The following is a 21,321-nucleotide window of genomic DNA, read 5'->3' on the forward strand; positions in this document are numbered from 1 at the left end:
CAATATTAGCTTCCAAACAAAAGAAACCTCTAGCTTTAACATTTATGCCAATAACATATCAATTCTAATTTAACTATGGAAAGAAAATTTTAATTTAGGTTAAATTTTTAAAATGTGCCGATATCTCTTCTAAATTTTCATGTTAGAGGGTGGCTGTCAAAGCAGAAATTATTCTGCATTAAATTTCACTATAAGTCACCTGACGAAAGAAATCGGTAGCACAGCCCTATTAGGAAACAAAATATATGATTTAATTTTTGGTTAGGTTAGTCCCAATTTACATTAGGCGAGTTTACTTGCGGCAATTGTCAAATATATAGGTTTTTAAAATGTGTTGATATCTCCTCTCATACATCGCGTTACAGGGTTCACACCAAAGGAAGAAATATTCTACATCAAATTTCGCTATGGGTCTTCGAACAAAAGAAATCTCTAGCTATTATAGTTGTACATAAAAATAGCAATTCTTTCTGATTTTTTTTTTCTGTGGATTTAAATTAAAAATTTAATTTTTATCTTCAAGGAACATATTACCATGGAGCATTTTAATGTTTTTTTTTTTTATTAAATTAAATAATATTAATAATTATTTCTTTTTTCCCTCCCTTCCCACAAACAGTTGATAAAATGACACATATGGTTGGCTCATATCCACCCAAAAAGGAAATTCAATGTTATATTACACCAGCTGAGGAGGCTCCCTCTGGCATGATGGCTCGTGGTACTTATTCCGTTTCTTCCCTGTTTACCGATGATGACAAACATCAACATCTTAAATGGGATTGGACATTTGAAATAAAAAAGGACTGGGAATAAAATGAGAAGGCAGTGATGTGGCTGCTGAAGATGTATATGTGTGTGTATGTGCGTGCGTTAGTGTGTAACATAAAAAAGCAACATAAAATCAACCAACAAATAAAAACAACAACAATAACAACATAGGCTGCATTAAAAATTTTACAAAAAAAAGAAAACAAAAAACTATGGTTATGTTAAAAATCAAAAACAAAAAGGTATTCAAGCAAAAGAATTTTTCTGTAAAACACAAAATTTAAATAAAGTACCAAAAACTAAAACAACAACACAAAACCCCTTAAAAATATATTCTAAAAAAAAAGATTTTTGAAAAATCCCCCCATTATATTCTAAAACTAAACATAACCTCAAAAAAGAAAAAAAAAGAAAAAAAGAATAAATAATTTTGCTGGTTTTTTGTATAAACCTAAAAAACACCAAGTAATTTTGTAAAGAAATGCCATGTTCTTTTAGTTTTAAAACAAATTATGTATTATTTTGTTGTATTTTTTTTTTCTTACTCCTCCAAACCCAAGTATTTCAATGTATTTTCAGTAAAGTTCCAAAAACAAAAAAAGAAAACAAAATGTTTGTTTAAAAAAGTATTTAATTTTATTTTATGTTGCATTTATAAGTGAAAAAAATTGCAATTTGTGTGTGCTATAAACATGTAAATGAGAGGGGAGTATTTATGAAACAAAACTTTAAAAGGTTGTTTGCCTCAAGTCCCACAAACCCGAAACACAAAAGGTGGATACAGGTTAATTTCTAAAAATCAAATTCCTAGCATTTCTTTCTATACTTTTTCTATTTTAAAAAGTTATGAGTAGAATTTAGAAGGTTATCTTTTCATTTCCTTTCCTTTTTCTCCCCTGTTGTAATCAAACCAAATTCAAAACTTTTTGTTAAACTATTTTTTTTATAAATTGTTCTCATTCTTGCTTTTGTGCCAGTTATTATGTGTAATTTTGTCACCTTGTTGTTTTCTCCCTCCCTTTTTCTCCTTTTCTTTATCCAAATGCTTCTTTTTATATATATTTAATATATTTTGTATTATTTTTTCTATTCCTAACCTCAAATTGTATGTAAAAAATAAAAAAAAAAAATAAAAATTGAAAAAAAAGAAAAATTATTTTTTATAGTAACTCTAAACCAGCAGGAATAATAATATTAAATAAAAAATAATGAATGGGCATGGAAACCATGAACAAAGTATTTTTGATAAAAATATAAACAAACAAATTAAACCTTTAAAAGAAAGGATATCATCATTACTTTTGTAAAGGGTACTACAACTCTTACTTCAAGTAAGCATAAAAATAATTATTCGAAAAAATTGAAAGTGGTTTATTTTACAAGCAAATTACAAGATTCACAACATTTGAACCATAGCTTTTGTTCTCACAGTTTTAAAATTTTCTTCAAATCTCATAATTTACATTGATGTTGAGTTAATTTTGTAAGTTTTTAATTTAAACCACATATCCTTTCCATTTCCATATCCTTGACCAATTTTATCAGGAATTCATTCATTCATTGATAATTTGCCATAAATCGATCCACTGTGTCATAGTTATGAAAAAAAATTAAAATTCTCAAAAATAAAAGTCCCTTTATTGTATGTAAAAATTATATTTAATTTGTAGTTTTATTTGTTTGGCGTGGACAAAGGGAATTTTGAAGTAAAACATAAGACAAAAATGCGATTTCCACGAAACATGTTTGTCGTTATTCACAATAACTACCACCGATAAAATCTAGGGCTAGATTCGAGACCATTTGCGAACATTTGTAATATTAACCTAAAAATTATTTTTATAATGAAATTAAAATTACTTTATTTTTTTATATAAATGTAAAAGCTAGAGATTTCTTTTGTTCAGCGACCCTTAATGGAATTAGATCAAGAATATTTTTTCCTTATACACCAATCTTCTGGGATAAAATATTTAAGGAGAAAATGACCAGAAATCTAAAATTATTGTTTTCATAAGCAAATCCAATAGATTTATTTCCTATATAAATGTTAAGGTGAGAGGTTTCTTTTGTTTGGCGACTCTTATTATAACTAGATCAAGAATATTTCTTCCTTTGAGACCAATCATATCGGATGAAGTATTAGGCTAGTTATGGCCACAATTTGAAAATAGTAAGAAATTAACCATAAAATAAAATGTTTTTATAAGGTCATTTCAATTGGTTTATTTTCTATATAAGTGTTAGAGCATGAGGTTTCTTTTGTTCGGCGACCCTTAGTGGAATGAGATCAAGAAAATTTCTTCCATTGACACCAATCTTATGGGATGAAGTATTAGGTTAGTTATAGCCACAATTTAAAAAAAAAATACCATAACCTAAAAATTGTTTTTTTATTATGAAATTTAAATTGCTTTATTATACCCTCAGCATTTATGCTAACGAGGGTATATACACTTTCATACGGGCAAAATGTGCCTCATCGAAATAATGGTTTTAGACCCCAAGTATGTTTGGACGAAATGTGTTTCAGACAATTTGGAGTCGATTAAGCAATGTCCGTCCGTCTGTCTGGCTGGAGCGCACGATAACTCTCGAACGGAGATCGATCCAAAATTTGGCTTTCGTAATATTTTGTCCAAACTTAGTTTAAGTTCGAAGATGGGTTATGTCGGTCCACTCATTCCGGTACTTCCCCCACAAAAGTTCGAAACTGTTCGGAAAATTTGTACGTACGATAACTCTTAAAGAGTGTAACCGATTTGGTTCATACTTTGCAAATCGTGAAATGTCTACCTGACTTAGATGAGTTTCCAATATGGACTCAATAGGTCCACTCCTTCGGGTACCTCCCACACAAAATTTGGGATAAGTTCAGTTTAGGACCTGCTCTCGAATCGCTTTGATTTTTGTTGAAGCAACTTGTATTCACTGTCTCCTATATGACGATACAAGTTTCATCAGGGGCAAGTCCACACTTCCTGAGAAAATAGCCCCAAAGTTGCAAAACAAAACCTATGACACCGTGTGAGGTGGTTGGAGCGCAAGATAACTCTCGAACGAATCTGCCGATTCGGTCCAAAATTTGGCCTTAGTAATATTTTGTCCAAACATAGTTTAAGTTCGAAGATAAACCATATCGGTCCACTGCTTCAGGTACCTCCCCCACAAAAGTTCAAAAATGTTCGGATAAATTGTTCGTACGGTAACTCTTGAAGGGAGTGGCCGAATTGGTCCATACTTTACACATCCTATTATATCTACCAGATATAGATCAAGTTTAAATATGGACTATATTTTTCCACTCCTTCCGGTACCTCCCACACAAAATTTCGCATAAGTTCACTTTAAGACCTGTAATCGAATCACGTTGATTTTTGTTGAAGCAACCTGCATTCACTGCCTTAATTACGATGGTAAAAGTTTTTTTAGGTGCAAGTCCATACTTCTTGAGCAAACAGCCCGAAGAGTGTAAAAACCCCCTGTGGCACCATATGTTGCGGCTGGAGATCCACTTCCATAACGGTCAATGTCGATCCATTCCTTTAAGTATCTCCTCCGCAAAAGTTTTGATCTTTAATCCTATATACACAGGCTGAGGGTATATCTCTGTCATCAAAGCTGACTGATACTTTTTTACTTGTTTTTTATATAAATGTTATAGAGATTTCGTCTGTCTGGCGACACTTTGTGGAATTTGATCGAGAATATTTTTTTCCTTTGACACCAATCCAATAGGATTGTCAGTTACTTTGTATTCGTGCATGAAACTAGGGGTTCTTAACTCGAGTTCCATACTAGAGTAATTTTATGAAATTGCGGTAGTGGGGAAATCGATTTAAGAATCCCTAGTTTCATGGCACGAATACAAAGCAACTGACAATACGGAAGTCGGCCTTCTTTTGTACGTTTTTATACCAATAGGAACTCCAAATGCCAATTCGGCATTCGAACGAAGATAATATCCTCAAAATACCGGAAATCGTCGGGTTTAACCTATATTGGTTTTGGTTTCATAATCATGTATTGTCATACAAATCTGAAAAGTGTGCAATTTTTTATAGTTCGACTTGTCAACTGCAACTGTGTGGAAAATGAGTTACTAAAGCTCTGTTCCTTTACGTTCAAGAATCTTCAAGTTTTACTACTTTTTACTCGAAAAGCGTTCCTTTACTTCAGACACAACACAATTCATATGGGAGCAGTTTACAACTTTTACTACTTTTGCCGGTTTTACCATTTTTAGAAGTAAAGGAACAAACCATAAATTTGAACTAAGCAGACGCCAAAGCAAGGCAAATAAAACACGGTAAAAACAAAATATTTATTTCAAAATACATTTCTAAAAAGCCCAAAAAGGAATTTACCGGGTTTTTACCTATCTATACCTAGAGTAAAATCCGGAACTTATACGATTTTTTATAATTCATTTAATTTTTATTTATAATGTAATTCATTTTGGTACACATGGATTCTTATTGGATAACATATTTTTAGGCTGTAGACAGTACAGACAAAACAAAGAGATTACAAAAAAAAACTTAACTTCAATTCATTTTTTGATCTGTTCCAGAACTACAAGAATCTACTATTTTTTCCCATAACATAAAGGACAAAATGTTAGGTAGTAAAAAATAGCACTTTTTTACAGGTTATGGAACTGAAAACCAGTCTTTATGGATATAAAATGTTCAGATGGGACTACTCTCTACAAACGTTCACGTAGAGAATTTTCCAGAATGTAGACATATAAATCATAATTGGTATCTCTGAGAATTGTCCATCCCTCTGTTTCCATAACTGCTTTCAAGTTTGTATTTATATATGTAATAGCATTTTTCTTTAGGAGTTCATTGGAATGTCGATCGGCCAGTAGGAGAATCTCAACAGATGAAGCTGTATTGATTGTTTCAGTTAAGATGCTTGCACACATTGTTTCCAAATCGACTAGGGCATATTTATTAGCAGCCGCAAATAGGGCTAATGCCATTTTCTTGGGTATCTCCTTGCCAGTGTATATGAAGTTTAACATTTCTTTCATTACATCAGCATCCATGTCATCAATTGTTATCCGATTTGTTTTATTCTCCAGGAAATCACGGTTGAGCATAGTTTCAAAAACTTCGCTACGAGCACTTAATAAAAGTTTATGGGCCTTGAATTCAGTGCCATCTCGTGCAACCATTACGATATCGGCATATTTATTGTTCTCAAAAATCTTGGCCAAGTCATTTATTAGCTTTGGCTTTGATGTGATTTTTTCCAATTGCATATTTATGTTTTTGGGTTCATAGTTCACATTAAAGTTAATTTCACTTCCAATTAAATGATCTATACCAGCATTGAAAAATAGAATACTTTTTTTCTCTTCTACGGGAATATTTTTGGTAATATTGAAGCCTTTTACATCTATCCAAACTTTGAAAATGCCATTTGCGATATTCGCTGAAATCAGCTGAACATGAATGTTGTATTTCCTATCTGCTGAAGTCGAAACTATTAATATTTTCCATTCAGATATGATATCGCCATTGTTCGCTTTTATTGTTGGAGAATTGAAAACGCCTCCATTCTTCAGAAAAGTTTCAACAAAAACATTTTCATCAAATTTCCAAACAAATGTATTATCATTTTTTTTTCTTATAGTTCCACGAGTTAAGTTCAAGTTATAAGGTGAATACATTTCGGTTCTTAAAAAAATATAATCCTTCGCTGAATTCAATTCCTGATTAGTGCACCAGTTCGAGCTATGAATGAAATAATAGATTTTTTTTTAAATTCTATCTATGAAAAAAATCTGCAACTCGTCTGGGAGCAGAAGATACACAAAAATGAACGCGGGGAACAACTCATTCAGCGTAGTTCGACTCAGCGTTGTCAGTATTGGGGATTTTTCCCCAAATTGGGGAATTTTTATTTGAAATGGGGGAAAAATGTCGACTTGGGGAATTGGGAAAATGTTGAGCATGGTTTAATAAGAAAGGTTAGCTAAGTCCCAATTTACATTGGGCGAGTTTACTTGCGGCAATTGTCATTTTGTAGGAGAGAGAGGTGAGGCATATGGTAACCCTTTGCCTCTCAGCACCCTCTCTCACCTACAAACTGACAATTGCCGCAAGTAAACTCGCCTAATGTAAATTGGGACTAAAGCTTTCAGTCAATTTAATTTTTTTCATTCGAGTATTCCTAAAATGTCAAAACAAAGTACACAATCTGTGTATGTGTGTGTATTGTTTGAAAAATATGCCAAACAATTTTAAAAACAATCGAATTCAATGATTTTTAAAATTGTTTTTAGAATATTTGTATGGAAGAAATTCTTCAGCTTTGCATTGAAACAATCATTTCATAATATCCACAATTCGATTATGTGGAGAAACCTTGACACTTCATTCATTTTTCGCGTTTTTTATAAAATGCTCAAAATAAGGTATTATAAACAAACCCACTTGTTGCTTTTTTGTTTACTAATTTTGATGTTTTAGGAATTCAGGAAAAACAAGGGTTCTATTGATTTTTCCATTTAAATCTACCTCTTTACTTATACCATGATGTTGAGGAAATCTGAAAAATATTTGGGGATTTTTGGGGAATTTCTTTTTTGACTAATTACTTCAGATTATCTGATCTTTTTTAATTTCAGTACGTGAACGCGTGACGCACAAAATACATGCATCATATACTAACTGGTCGCAGCTGTAATAATTTATACTAGAACAGTGGGTTGAATTGAAATAACATTTTCCATCATTTCTACTGCTGAAGGGGACTTAAGGCCCGGGTACATAAGCTGCCTCGCCTGCTTGCCTTGCTTGCTTCTGATAAAAGAATAAAAAAGAAAAGGGCAACCCAGTTCGAAATTTGCTCGGCCTTCTTTATTCTTTTATTTTTATTATGTCAGAAATGAAGCAGGAAAGCGAGGCAATCAGGCGAGACAGCTTATGTACCCAGGCCTTTAACTGCAGAAATGATTTCTGCATTGATGGGCAATGATGAAATTAAACTTTATTTAACATTCATGCCTCCAATTATAAAAGAGATAAATATGCTTAGGCCCGTCATTATATCCTGTTTGTAGTTAAATGTTGGCCGATATCGGACAGATAACCCGTTTTTTATTCCTACAAGTTTGATTTAATAATAAGTGTCAGATAAATTAAACGGAACTTTGTGTTCCTTTTAAAATTTAAGGTGCGCCCAAAAACAAGAGAAATTTGAGAGCAAGTTCAAATCAACCAATCCGATTTGAATAAATTTGATGTATACAGATTGTTTAGCTTGAAATGGAATTGAAGATGTAATAACAAATCCCTGATAATGCGAACTTTATTCCTTATTTTTCTTAAAGTAAGGTATAGCAAAAAGGGATTTTAAAGAAAAGATATAAGAAAGGGCCTTAATCTAAGTTTTCAAACCTATGCACACTGCTAATATGCATTTTCCCTGTGCACTCGAAAATTGAAACCATTTATAAAAAACATTAAGAAGATAATGAAAAAATAGTGGAGTCGATCGAAGACGACTCGGCATATTTACCATGAGGAGCCATGGACCTAGGCTTTAATTTTGACTTGTATTTTTTTGAGTAAACAATTATTAAAATTAAAAAGACCAGTGCCGAATATCTTAAACGCTGTTAAAACAAATGCTGAAACCGATGCCTATAAATATGCAATTTTTAAACTTACAAGAAATTTTACCCCAATATTTGCAGCAATTCACTGGGTCAATACAATTTTAGCTCTATGCGAACCCTTTTACGAATCGCAATGGAGAAAGTTATCATTCGTAAGTTGGAGATGGTATTAAATATGATTTCTGTTCCAACAAGTAATTCTTAAGTAGAAAGAGCCTTCTATTTTGAACTATATTCTAGAATAAATAATAAATTTTCTATCAACTCCATTTGTTGTAGAAATTTTGACCCACCTAAAGAAATGTTACAACTCTTTCATTATACAAATTTATATAAATCCAATGAGACTGATGACTCTGAATCACTTGAAAGTGAAGTTTTCAATATCGTTAATTTAATTCATATATAAGTGTATAGAATACTTTACAAGTTTAATAATATGAATTTCAATAGTAAAATAAAGTTACTTTTGATTTTTTTGTTAAAAAATTTTTGGGGATTTTTTTGAGGAAATTCAATAAAATCTGGGGAATTTTGGGGAAAAGTTTTGGACAAGTTGGGGAAAAGAGTCTAAAAAATACTGGCAACGCTGGTTCGACTTGTGTAATGCAATTAGTGCACAACGTATTGTAAAACAGCATGGTGGCTTGCACACAGGACAATTTAAGTGGGGTACACACGATCAGTTTTGACTGTCAGTTTTGATCAAATAATCGTTTGCTTGCCTGGCCTAGAGCTGGCAAACCATCGATATTACCAACATTAGATATTTTCGATATAATAGTAAGCTGTCAACACCATTAATTTGGAGATGAAAATGGCGGAAATGTCAATGCTTTTCTTGACATTTTGCACAAGTAGTTCACAGAAATGCAAAGGAGAATAAAAAATTGCTTTTATCTTATAAACATATTAAAAAAATACATTTTACCTTTCCGAAAAATATGTACGTGTGACTACGGGCTTATTTTCTCACACACAAAAAACCGAAAAGCCGCGAAATTTCTATTTATTTTAATGAGTTTTGTGTTGGGGGTTTTTGTTCCATAATATCGATAGGCAAAACTATCTATCGATATTTAATTTTTAAAAAACAATCTATTTTATCGATAGTGCCATCGATTTTTTGCCAGCTCTATTGTGGCCGCTAATTTTTGTCAGTCATCAGGCAACCACAAAATATTTTGTGGTTGCTGGACAGTTTGACATTTATCGATATTTCCGAAAAATCGTCAGTCAAAACTGATCGTGTGTACCCCGCTTTAGTGTTTGACCTAGTGCAGAGTAGAGCTGGCAAAAAATCGATTGCACCATCGATAATATCGATTATGTTTTAAAAATTCAATATCGGTAGATAGTTTTGCCCATGGTAAAGGGTGTTTTTTTAAGCTAGATAGAACTTTAAATTGTAAAAAGTAACACAAAAAATTAAATTTTGATGAAACTTTTTTTTATTTGTTTCAGTATACTCTGACAAATCATCATGAATAGACTCACGCTTGAACAACGCTACGAAATTATCCAAATTTACTTTGAAAATCAGTCGTCAATTCGCAGAGAGCAGTTGGCAAATGACCCGTTGTTTTATCGCAAATTTGTGTTCAGCGATGAGGCGCATTTTTGGCTTAACGGGTTTGTAAATAAGCAAAATTGCCGCATATGGAGTGAGACCAATCCACAAGAGACCCTACAGACTCCATTACATCCAGAAAAATGCACCGTATGGTGTGGTTTTCACGCTGGTGGCATCATCGGACCTTATTTCTTCAAAAATGGGGCTGGAGCTCGCGTTACGGTCAATGGAGATCGTTACCGCACCATGATCAATGATTTTTTGTTTGAAAATATGGATGACATTGATCCGGAGGAGATGTGGTTTCAACAGGATGGCGCTACGTGCCATACGGCGAACGCAACCATCGACTTATTGAAATCAAAATTTGGCGATAAGTTGATTTCGAGAAGTGGACCTGTCAATTGGCCTCCAAGGTCGTGCGATTTGACACCTCTCGATTATTTCCTGTGGGGCTACGTGAAGTCACTGGTTTATGCTGATAAACCAGCAACAATTGATGCCTTGGAGGCCAGCATTGTTCGTGTTATTCGTGACATACGGCCAGCAGTGCTCGAAAAAGTGGCCAAAAATTGGACGTCCAGAATGCACTTCGTCAAGAACAGCCGCGGTGCCCATATGCCCGAAATCATTTTCAAATGTTAATGTCACGTATTGATCTTTCGAATAAAAAAAATTGATTACAATTTAATTTTTTGGGTTATTTTTTACAATTTCAAGTTCTATCGGCCTTAAAAAACACCCTTTACAATAATTTGGAAGTTAGGTCAGGTTCGAACAAATTGTGAAAAACATGGCCTGGGTGTATTTGCTTATTATGTCAGAATTACCATAACTGAATATGCAACAGGTTTTACTGTTTATTTAATATTTTGGGTCATTAACTAAAAACGCGAAAAATTAATGGGAGGCTAATGCTTGGTTTACATTTACGAAATCCACTCGATTTCAACTGTCAAATCCATAGGTTAAACGTCAAATGAAATCCAGTTGAGATTTCATTTGACGTTTGAGCTATGTGTTGCAGTCGGAGAACTTACCATGGTATAATAAGAAAGGTATGGCAGAGCTCACAGCTGATTACAATTTTTTTTCTGTTAGTGACCGATTTGTGTCAAACCCATTTTTATATGTTTTGTTTTGATTGTTCTCATTATGACAAATTTCAAAGAGTAAATATACACACACATACATAACAGAATTTTCTTTTGAAACAAAAATAATTTTAATTGAAATAAACATGAAGTTAACACAAACGATGATGTTAAGAACTGATTTCAATTTATAGTCAATACCATTAGGAAGACTCCAAGAATTTCACATAATAGGGTAAAAGAATACATATATTAAAAGTGAAATGGACCGCAGAACATTTCATGAAGTGAAGGACGAAAAGGCAACTAAGCTCTGTCTGTCTGGCTGGAGAGCGCGATAAACCTCGAACAGATCAACCGATTTGATCCAAAATGTTGCCCTCTTAATATTTGTCAAAAGTTAGATCAAGTTTAAAAATATTGATGCACAAAAGTTCAAAAAATTTCGCAAAAATGGTGCGCATCATTGTCCCAGATTTCTCGATGAAAGTAACCAATTCGGTCCATATTTTTATACCCTCGGCATTTATGCTAACGAAGGTATATACACTTTCACATGGCAAAATGTGGCTCATCGAAATAATGGTTTTTAGACCCCAAGTATGTTTGAACAAAATGCGTTTCAGACAATTTGTAGTCGATTTAGTCCGTCCGTCCGTCTGTTTAGCTGGCTGGCTGGTGCGCACGATAACTCTCGAACGGATGAGCCGATTTGGTCCAAAATTTGGCTCTCGTAATATTTTGTCCAAACTTAGTTTAAGTTCGAAGATGAGCCATATCGGTCTACTCCTTCAGGTACCTCCCCCACAAAAGTTCGAAAATGTTCGGAAAATTTGTGCGCTCTTGAAGGGAGTAACCGATTTGGTCCATACTTTTCGTATCGTAATATCTCTACGGGACACCGGACTATTTAGATCCACCCTTCGAGTACTTCCCACACGAAAATTCGGAAAAGTGCAGTTTAAAATCTGCTCTCGAATCGTTTTGATTTTTGTAAAAACTGATTGTTTAGAGGTCCTGAGAGGTCACATGTGTAGTGGCTGGAGTGCACGACAACTTTGGAACAAGATACTGACAATCTTAGATAAAGTTGAAAGATGGTGCTTATCGGTTCACTCCTTCCCCAACAAAATTTGATACTTCGGCTGACAGTATCGATACTTTGCTTGACATTGTGGTAAGGTATGCGGCGCCAGCGTGGTATGCAAATGTGAGTGCTACGCAGTGGAAGAATATTAAAATCTGCCAAAACTTTTTCCGGTGCATCAGCACAAAAGAATGTTGTTGTAGTACCTACGTGGTTGCTACCGCCATGAGCATCCCTGCCACAATCTAGTGGATAGTCTACAAGCACCCTGGCAGGTCAGGAGAGATATTCATGAGGTGCAAATTTATAAGCGAAAGCATGTAAGACAGGTTTGAATATCATCCACACTGATGTAGTAGCGCAGACAGTACATATGTAGATACAGTGTGAATGCCGTACTGCCAAGGGAAACCCCAGTGGTTTTAGGTCAGTTAAGATCTGGACGATGTAGCCGCATCAATTTGTATTGGGCCCTAATTGATACCACGATACTCATCACATTCATTTGTTTAGCTGTCCAGATCTCCCTCACATGTAACCAGACCAGGTTGCCGAATTTTTGAGTCTTGATACAGAGGAACCGGAACCCGATAACTGGAATAATACCCGAACATATCTGCGTTGCTACAGCAACAGCATCTGTAGCAGTAACGTTTTTGCAGATCCGCATCATTTTATGTACATCGTTTTATTTATTTTTTTTTAACATTTTATTAATTTTGAAAATAGAATATTATATGAAACAAACATAAACAAAAACAAAACTTGAAGTTTGTCACCGTTGGCAATTTTGAAAGAAAGCGGGCATACGTGTAGGGTTGATTTTCTATGGTTTTTTCGAACCTGTTCTACCTTCCTTATTCTACCATGGAACTTACTAGAAGCCTGGTTAGTTCCTTTTGAGAGCACACCAAAGACGTTTGTGTTCTTTTTTATAATGGTTTATTGTGAATTCAGTTTTACAGGTTGATATGAAATAATGCTTATGGTAATGACAAATTAATTGTTGATTGGTATGATGATGGATGTACGAATTCAGTATTGGTGAATTGAAAAGGTGATGAAATATGATGAAAGAGTGAGTGAGTGGGTAGGTAGTTGAGTGGTAGGTAGCTTCAAAATTGTATGAACGCACGGCTTCTTTTCTCCCGAACAACTGACAAAAATTCAAACGATGAAATAGATTTTGACATTTACATGTCAAAGATGATTAGTTATTTTCAACGGCGGTAATGTTACCCCTAATCGGCGGCAACATTCCCCCCTCCGTAAGCGGGTCCAGTTCTCCCGCCTTACCTTTCTCTCCATTGCCGACGTCCAACACAGCTATCTTGGAAACAGGGCGGTGTACAATGCCATTCTTAGTCTGGACCGTGGCACGTCTGACTTGACCATCCTTCGCAACGATACGGTCTATTACAACTCCTCTAAGCCAGCAGTTTCTAGGTTGGTGCTCGTCTACAATGAGAACCACATCTCCTATGTCAACTGGTTTCTGTCTCTCAAACCATTTACTTCGTCTTGTAATTATAGGTGCGTATTCTTTCAGCCAGCGCTCCCAGAAACGATTTGCGAACGCCTGGACTTGGTTCCATTTCTCTCGTAGATTGGTATCCTTCGTAAAAATTGGTTTGTAACCCGTAGATGAGCCAAGCAGCAGGTGGTTGGGGGTTAAGGCTTCATCGTCCTCTGACTCTAGGGATACAAACGTTAATGGTCTTGAATTTATTATAAATTCCACTTCAATTAATGCGCTTCTCAATGTCTCGTCATTAAACTTATTATTCGGATAGGCTTGATGTAGCACGGTCTTCACTGATCTCACAAGCCGCTCCCATGCTCCACCTATATGTGGAGCTGCCGGAGGATTGAAGTACCATTTAATGTCGTCGAAACTCCTTGCTAATTCGCTTTCGCTGAGCCTTTGAAGTTCTTCTCGTAAAATCCTTTCTGTGGCCTTAAAGTTGGTGCCGTTATCGCTATAGATTACCCTTGGGTAACCACGTCGTCCAATGAAATTCCTTAGGCACATTATACATGATGACGTATCTAGGCTATGAGCGACCTCCAAATGTATGGCGCGCGTTGTCATGCAGGTGAATATTACACCCCATCTCTTCTCTGATCTTCTTCCAAATGTTACTATCATGGGACCGAAGAAGTCGATGCCGGTATAGGTGAAGGGCTTTTCGTAGGCTCCTAGCCTACCTTTAGGAAGAGACCCCATTAAGGGTATCTTGGGCGATGCTGTTGTTATCTTGCAATGTTGACAGTTCTTCCTCACGGTTTTGTATAAAACTCGCAATTTCGGTATGTGGTACTGACCCTTAAGAGAGTTGATGACGGTTTCGTGCGAAACATGGTGGTACTTCTCGTGGTAGTGCTTGATGATCAACGAGGTTACTTTGTGCTTCGGTGGTAACACAATGACATCTACATAACCTCTCAAATGTTCGGTGCGACCATGTATCTTGATGAGACCATCCATTTCGTCTAGAAATATATCTAAACCTTTTAGTGGTGAATCACTTTCAATACGCTTACCTCTCTTTAGGTTGTAAATTTCTATGGGAAATACATCTAACTGGGCTTGCTTTAATAGAACTGTTTTTGCTTGACATATCATCTCATGGGAAACTTCGTCTGGTTTTCTTTCTCCTCTGGATGACGCCCTCAGTTTCTTCATATACAGAAACCATTTTGCAGTGGCTCTATACAGTCTTCTCCAATCAGAAAAATAGTCGATGTTAATAGTAGTTGTGTGCTCCTTAGTGTGCACCTCCAAATAGTATGTTCTAATTTCTGTTGTGTCCGCTGTTCCACGATCCTTACATCGTGGCCAATTGTCTTCACTCTGTAACAGGAAATCTGGTCCGGAAAGCCACAATTCGGTGTTTGCTTTCGGGTTATCTTTCGTGGCTAAGTCCGCTGGATTATGTTTACTTGGCACCCATCTCCATTGTCTTGCGTGTGAGTTTTCTAGAATCTCGCCGACACGGTGCATAACGAAGGGACGAAACTTTCTTGGGTCCATGCGTAGCCAATGCAGTACGGTCTTAGAATCACTCCAATAAATGCAAGAGTCCACAGGAATACGATCAATTTCTTTGATTTTCGATGCGAGACGAACACCTAGTACTGCAGCCTGCAATTCGAGCCTTGGTATGGATACTGGTTTTAGTGGTGATACCTTACTTTTGGCCATCACCAGGGCTATTGAAACTTGATCTCGTTTTTTAATTCTCAAATAACATATTGCTGCATAACCAAATTCTCCTGCGTCCACGAATACGTGCAATTGTACCTCGTCTGCTTCTTGAAGATGGTCGGAATAGCAACGGGGAATTTCTAGTGCGGTTATAAGCGGTAATTTTCTTTTCCATTTCACCCACTTCTCAGCTAGGTCTCTGTTCAATGGTTCATCCCATTCGATTCCGGAACGCCATATCTCTTGGAATAGTATCTTCAAATCTATTGTATATAAAGATGCGAATCCCAGTGGATCGTATATGGACATCAGTACCTTTAACACTTCTCTCTTGGTAGGTATTATTTCTTGGTCCAATATTCTTCGTTCCAACTTTGGGAATTTAAGAATATACTGGAATACGTCCTTACTAGGATCCCAATGAACTCCTAGAATCTTTTCAGTACAGCCCAGCTCTCTTGGGTTCTGAGTGGAACTCTTGTTTTCGTGCAGATGGTCCAGTACAGCTTGTGAGTTGGATGACCAGTTTCTAATCTTAAAACCGGCTGAAGCATGTATTTGCGAAATTTGATCAGCTAAACGTTTGGCATCCTCCTCGTCGTCTACGCTGTCTATCAGATCGTCGACGTAGTGATACTTCTTTATAGCTTCCACTGCTCTCGGATATTTACCCTCGAAACGATCTGCATTTTTGTTTCGTATGAAATGTGCGATACATGGTGCAGCATTCAGGCCGAATGTCAATGCTTCCATTACGTAATGTCCCGGCTCTGGCTCACCCTCATTCCACCACAGAAATCGCTGCGCATGATAGTCTTCATTTCTAATTCGTATTTGGTGGAACATTTCGGCTATGTCTCCACATATGGCAACTTTGCCGACTCTAAACGTCAAGAGAATGTCTAATAATGATGTTAGCAGATCCGGACCGGCGAGCAGGAAGTCGTTGAGTGAAACTCCATTCGTCTTGGCTGCTGCGTCCCACACTAATCTGGCTCTATCAGGCTTGTTTGGATTGCAGGTAATGAAGATAGGTAAATACCAAACACGAGACTCCCTTCCGCCTATTTCGTCTTCATTCAGCTTCCGTGCATATCCTTTTTCTATTAGATTGTTAAACTCTTTCGTTACCTTTATTTTTAAATCACTGTCTTTATTCATTTTCTTCCGTAGACATACTGCTCTCTTATATGCAGTCCCATAACTATCTGGCAATGTTACTTCTTCACTACGCCATGGTAAACCCACTTCAAATCTGCCATCTATGTATTTCGAGGTGGCATCAAGTACTGAAAGAGCCTTTTCATCTTCTGTTGAGTGGATAGTCTTACTGGGTGACGATTCAAGTGCATACATTCTATTCACTGCTTCATGTATCTTCTCGTACTTCCCCTCATACTCACACAAATGGATATTTACCTGGTAGTCTTTTGAGTTTGTGTTTACGTTGCCTTGTACAGCCCAGCCTAAACGTGTCTTCGTTGCGATGGGACAGTCCCAGGGACCTTCACATATCTTCAATGGAACAGCCAAATTCCAATTGTCCGCTCCAATTAGTATTGTTGGTTTCACCTTTTTATATGATGACAATGGAATCGATGATAAATACGGGAATTTTGCTTTTATCGAATCCGCGTCCAGTGACTGCAGCGGTAGCGACAGATTCCTTACTGTATGGACACCCTTCAACTTAAACATGGGCTTGGTTGCTGGATTGGATACACTTACACTTTCTACGTACAATGACTCCACCGTTCGTTTTGTTTCTCCTGTCCACTTCAGGCATATTGTTTCTTCTTTGCCGCGTAGATTCATTGCGTTGAATATGTCTTCTTCCATCAATGTTACTGATGAACCTTCGTCCAGGAATGCATATGTGTCTATATATTTACCTTCTGCATGTACTCGAATTGGTAATATTCGGAAAAGACTTGCATCGTTTTGTACTTGATGAGAATGTACATTTCCAACATTTGCTTCACTTTTCTGTTCACGATCGTTCATGTTCGTTGTGGCCGCTGCCGCCTCATGAAGTAGTGGATGATGTTTTTCTTTACATCCATTAATTCCACACTCTCTGTCGACGAAGCATTTTCGACGATGTGATCCTAAGCATCTTGTACATACTCGATGTTCACGAACAATTGCCCACTTTCTTTGGCTGGACAATTTTCCAAACAATGAACACTTTGACAGCTTATGTCCTACACTCTTGCATGAAAAACATTTCATGTTTACTGGTGTGTCCTCTGTATGTGTGTTCAACGTCACATTCTTCTTTGAGAACACTGGGGTGGCTACTTGAGACGCAGCCATTGCTATAGTGTACAGCCATTCACTAAAACTCTTCAATACTGGTACACCTATCGGCTTCTGCGTCATCGCCCACTGTAGTTTGTAATTATTCGACAATTTGTCCAACAACTCTCTTACCAACATTGGATTGTTGAGATGTGCCTCCAGTTGGCATGCTTCTATAGTCGAGCAAATGTTTCTCACACACATTGCAAAATCAATTATCGCTTCCAGCTTATCCTTTGGTGGTGGCATTTGTCGAGCCTTGTCTATCATGCGATCCAAAATTAGTTCTGGCCTTCCGAAATACATTCGTAAAGTGTCAATTATTTCCGGCACCATTTGTGGCACTAGCAGTTTGTTACGAACCATTTCCCTTGCTCTTCCTTTTAGGCACTGCTGCAAACGAATCAAATTCTCTGCGTTTGAATATCCACCTATGGAAGTACTGTTTTCGTAACTGCTTATAAAAATGGGCCACTCTTCTGGATCTCCATTAAATGGGGGTAACTCCTTTGGTAGTATCTGCCTTGCAGATAATTGTTGTGGTGTTGGCTGATTAATTGTAACATTATTACTTGGGAATACAACTTGCTGAAACGACAAAACATTATTATTAAGTTGAGCATTTGGTGACTCGCCGTGTTGCTGCATGATTTCATATTTTCTTTGTAGAAACTGTTGGTTTAATTTTCTCTCTTCTTCTAGAAACTGCAACTCCAACGTTCTCTTTTGGTTGGTAACATCATTGTATTCTGTGTTGACAGTATTACTTTGTTGTTGGCTATTTGCTGGACTATAATACGATGTATGTTGCTGCAACATTGTTGCTGGTTGATTTTGTGTAACGTATATTCCGTTTGCGCTTGAGCATGATCTTGCTTGTTGAACGAATTGTTGTTGTTGTTGCACACCCGTTGGTTTCATTACGCCAATGCTTGGTGTGGTGCTTTTTGTTGATGACGTCATTATTCCCCCGCTGTACGTGTTATGCGGCGATGAAACAATCGTTGTCAATAACTGCTGTTGTCCCAATGGGACTGTTGATACTACCCCACTGCATATTGGTGGGTAGATTGGAATTGTTGCTTGACTATACAAGGATGTGCTACTTCTGTCGTCGCCACTTACCCTTGTATATTCTTGTGTTTGTGTCGATGCTGCATTAGTACTTGTATCTGCTGCCACTGGTATTGAACGTTGTTGTACATTACTGTCGGACGATATGGTAAATGCACCTCCTTCCATGGCTGCAATCGTCTGCATTTCCAATGTTGAGGAATCTGATACAAACTCCGGTGGTGTACTGTAGTTCTGAAGTGGTGGTGACAACTCCTGGGTCACGTTCTGTGCTGACGACCTCGCCAGTTCCGCCACACACGATTCGCAGTTCCAATCGAGGTTCTGTATTTCGTCACCTACCTTTGCACAATCGTAGTGGCACCAACCGTTGCAGGTGTCACACCGAACCATTCTGTCGTTATCCACTTTTCGGCACATAACACAGCTTCGAGTTTTCTTTTTTGCTGGTATCTTGTACTTTCCTTCTTACTGACCTGTTTGAATTCCTTTTCCTTTCAAGGCTTCTTCAGACAGTCAGGATCTCAATTCCTGGGATATCTTCTAGTCCAATCTTGACGATGTCAATCAGGAACTTTCCATATAATTTTGAAGAATTGTTGCAGTCGGAGAACTTACTAGAAGCCTGGTTAGTTCCTTTTGAGAGCACACCAAAGACGTTTGTGTTCTTTTTTATAATGGTTTATTGTGAATTCAGTTTTACAGGTTGATATGAAATAATGCTTATGGTAATGACAAATTAATTGTTGATTGGTATGATGATGGATGTACGAATTCAGTATTGGTGAATTGAAAAGGTGATGAAATATGATGAAAGAGTGAGTGAGTGGGTAGGTAGTTGAGTGGTAGGTAGCTTCAAAATTGTATGAACGCACGGCTTCTTTTCTCCCGAACAACTGACAAAAATTCAAACGATGAAATAGATTTTGACATTTACATGTCAAAGATGATTAGTTATTTTCAACGGCGGTAATGTTACCCCTAATCGGCGGCAACACTATGTAATTGACAGTTGAAATCGAGTGGATTTCGTAAATGTAAACTTAACATAAGTTTTCTTTACAGAATCAGCTTCTGAAAATGTTCAAAAATTGGTTTCATCACAATGTTGTAATAAATATAAATAATAAATGTTCCCAGCAAAAAGTTTGCATCCACGGAAGCAGTTAAATCACTGGTGCAAGTGTCACGAAGTGCTTCTTTTTCTATGAATTCCTCAGTGAATTTTACAAGGGAGCGCGCAGAAAGGAAGCACTCCATTTTGCTTCCGCAGCACGCAGTTAGGAAGCACTCCATTTTGCTTCCGCAGCACGCAGCTAGGAAGCACTCCATTTTTAAAATTTTTACCACTTTTACGAGTTTTGCGTTCCCGTACACAAAATTTGTATGAAAATCGTTTACGACTTTTACCACTTTGTAAAGTACGGGAACAGGCCATTAATAAGACATTTTAATTTTATTCTTATAGGCCGTTTATATATAACAAGGTTAACCCAGTGGGTCTGGGTTTCAAATGTCATTTCCATTGTATATACTTCAAACAAATCCTCATAAAGAAGGTTAACCCTGCAAAAAACTATAATATAAACGCCGTATTACTTTAATTTCATTTGTTGAATGAAAATTGAATTTTTTATCGTTTATACATAAAAGTGCTTGTTGGATGTAATCCAAATGTGAGGAAAAGGATTGCCTTTTTCATTAGTCTACTGGAAGCGCATTCATGCATGTAATGAAATCCTCACTCCAACTTGCACCACTTCCATTTTTTTTTGCTGGGTTGTAATAACAATTTTCATTTCGACTGAATTTTAATATGTATAAAATATTTTGTCATATTTTTCAAAACCATACACAATTTGTGTATGCTGATTTGAAAAAAATAAGCAAACCAATGGAAAAAATTGTAATCAGCTGTTTGCTATGCCCTACCTTGTAATGATTCTACCATGGTTTTGCCTATCGATATCATCGGAATAAAAACCCCTAACCTGAAATCCATTGAAATAAATAGAAATTTCGCCGCTTTTCGGTTATGTGTGTGTAAGAAAGTAATAGTACGTTTATATATAACCGGATTTAACAAATCCACTGGGTTTCAAATGTCAATTCCATTACATATACGTCAAACAAATCCTCATAAAGAAGGTTAACCCTGCAAAAAGCTATAATATAAACATGGCCTAAGTCCGTAGTCACACGTATAAATTTTTTCAGAAAAGTGAAATGTATTTTTTTATATTTTTATAAAATTGTTTATTTTCATTTATTACATTTCTGAGAAAATTTCTGTGAACTAATTGAGCATAAAGTAAAGAAAATCATTGACATTTCCGTTATTTTCACCTTAAAACTAATGGTGATAACAACTTAACGATAATATCGATAGCAATCGATATTTTAAAATATTATATCGAAAATCCAATATTGGGAATATCGATGGTCGGCTAGCTCTAGTGCAGAGTACATTGCTCTGTTCCAGAAACTGCAAGAAGCTACTATTATTTGCCTATTTGGATCGGAAAAATAGTAAATATTAGTAGATTCTTGCAGTTCTGTAACAGACCAATCATGGTA

At 36.2% G+C, this 21,321-nt stretch overlaps 2 protein-coding genes and 1 pseudogene across 2 annotated transcripts in view; 1 reads left to right on the forward strand and 2 right to left on the reverse strand.

The window, feature by feature from the left end:
- The window catches only part of RhoGDI (rho GDP-dissociation inhibitor), a 30,945-nt gene extending 28,516 nt beyond the window's left edge, over positions 1-2,429 (forward strand). The window contains exon 5 of the mRNA XM_073985812.1: positions 620-2,429. Within this exon, the coding sequence (XP_073841913.1) occupies positions 620-816 (197 nt within the window). The 3' untranslated portion in view covers positions 817-2,429. The remainder of the gene's footprint in view (positions 1-619) is intronic.
- A 3,050-nt stretch (positions 2,430-5,479) lies between these two features.
- On the reverse strand, positions 5,480-6,043 carry LOC141403238 (speckle-type POZ protein pseudogene; annotated as a pseudogene).
- A 7,328-nt stretch (positions 6,044-13,371) lies between these two features.
- LOC141403239 (uncharacterized) lies at positions 13,372-19,137 on the reverse strand. The gene has a single exon (XM_073985425.1). It carries the CDS (start codon positions 19,135-19,137, stop codon positions 13,372-13,374), a length of 5,766 nt encoding a protein of 1,921 aa, XP_073841526.1.
- Positions 19,138-21,321: the final 2,184 nt, after the last annotated feature.

The sequence above is a fragment of the Musca autumnalis genome, unplaced genomic scaffold, assembly GCF_047663935.1.
Source record: "Musca autumnalis isolate F117 unplaced genomic scaffold, ASM4766393v1 scaffold_4, whole genome shotgun sequence".
NCBI classification, from domain to species: domain Eukaryota; kingdom Metazoa; phylum Arthropoda; class Insecta; order Diptera; family Muscidae; genus Musca; species Musca autumnalis.

Excerpts from the sequence above, each read along its gene's own strand:
- LOC141403239 (XM_073985425.1), bottom strand. The coding sequence starts at position 19,137 with ATGGTTCGGTGTGACACCTGCAACGGTTGGTGCCACTACGATTGTGCA.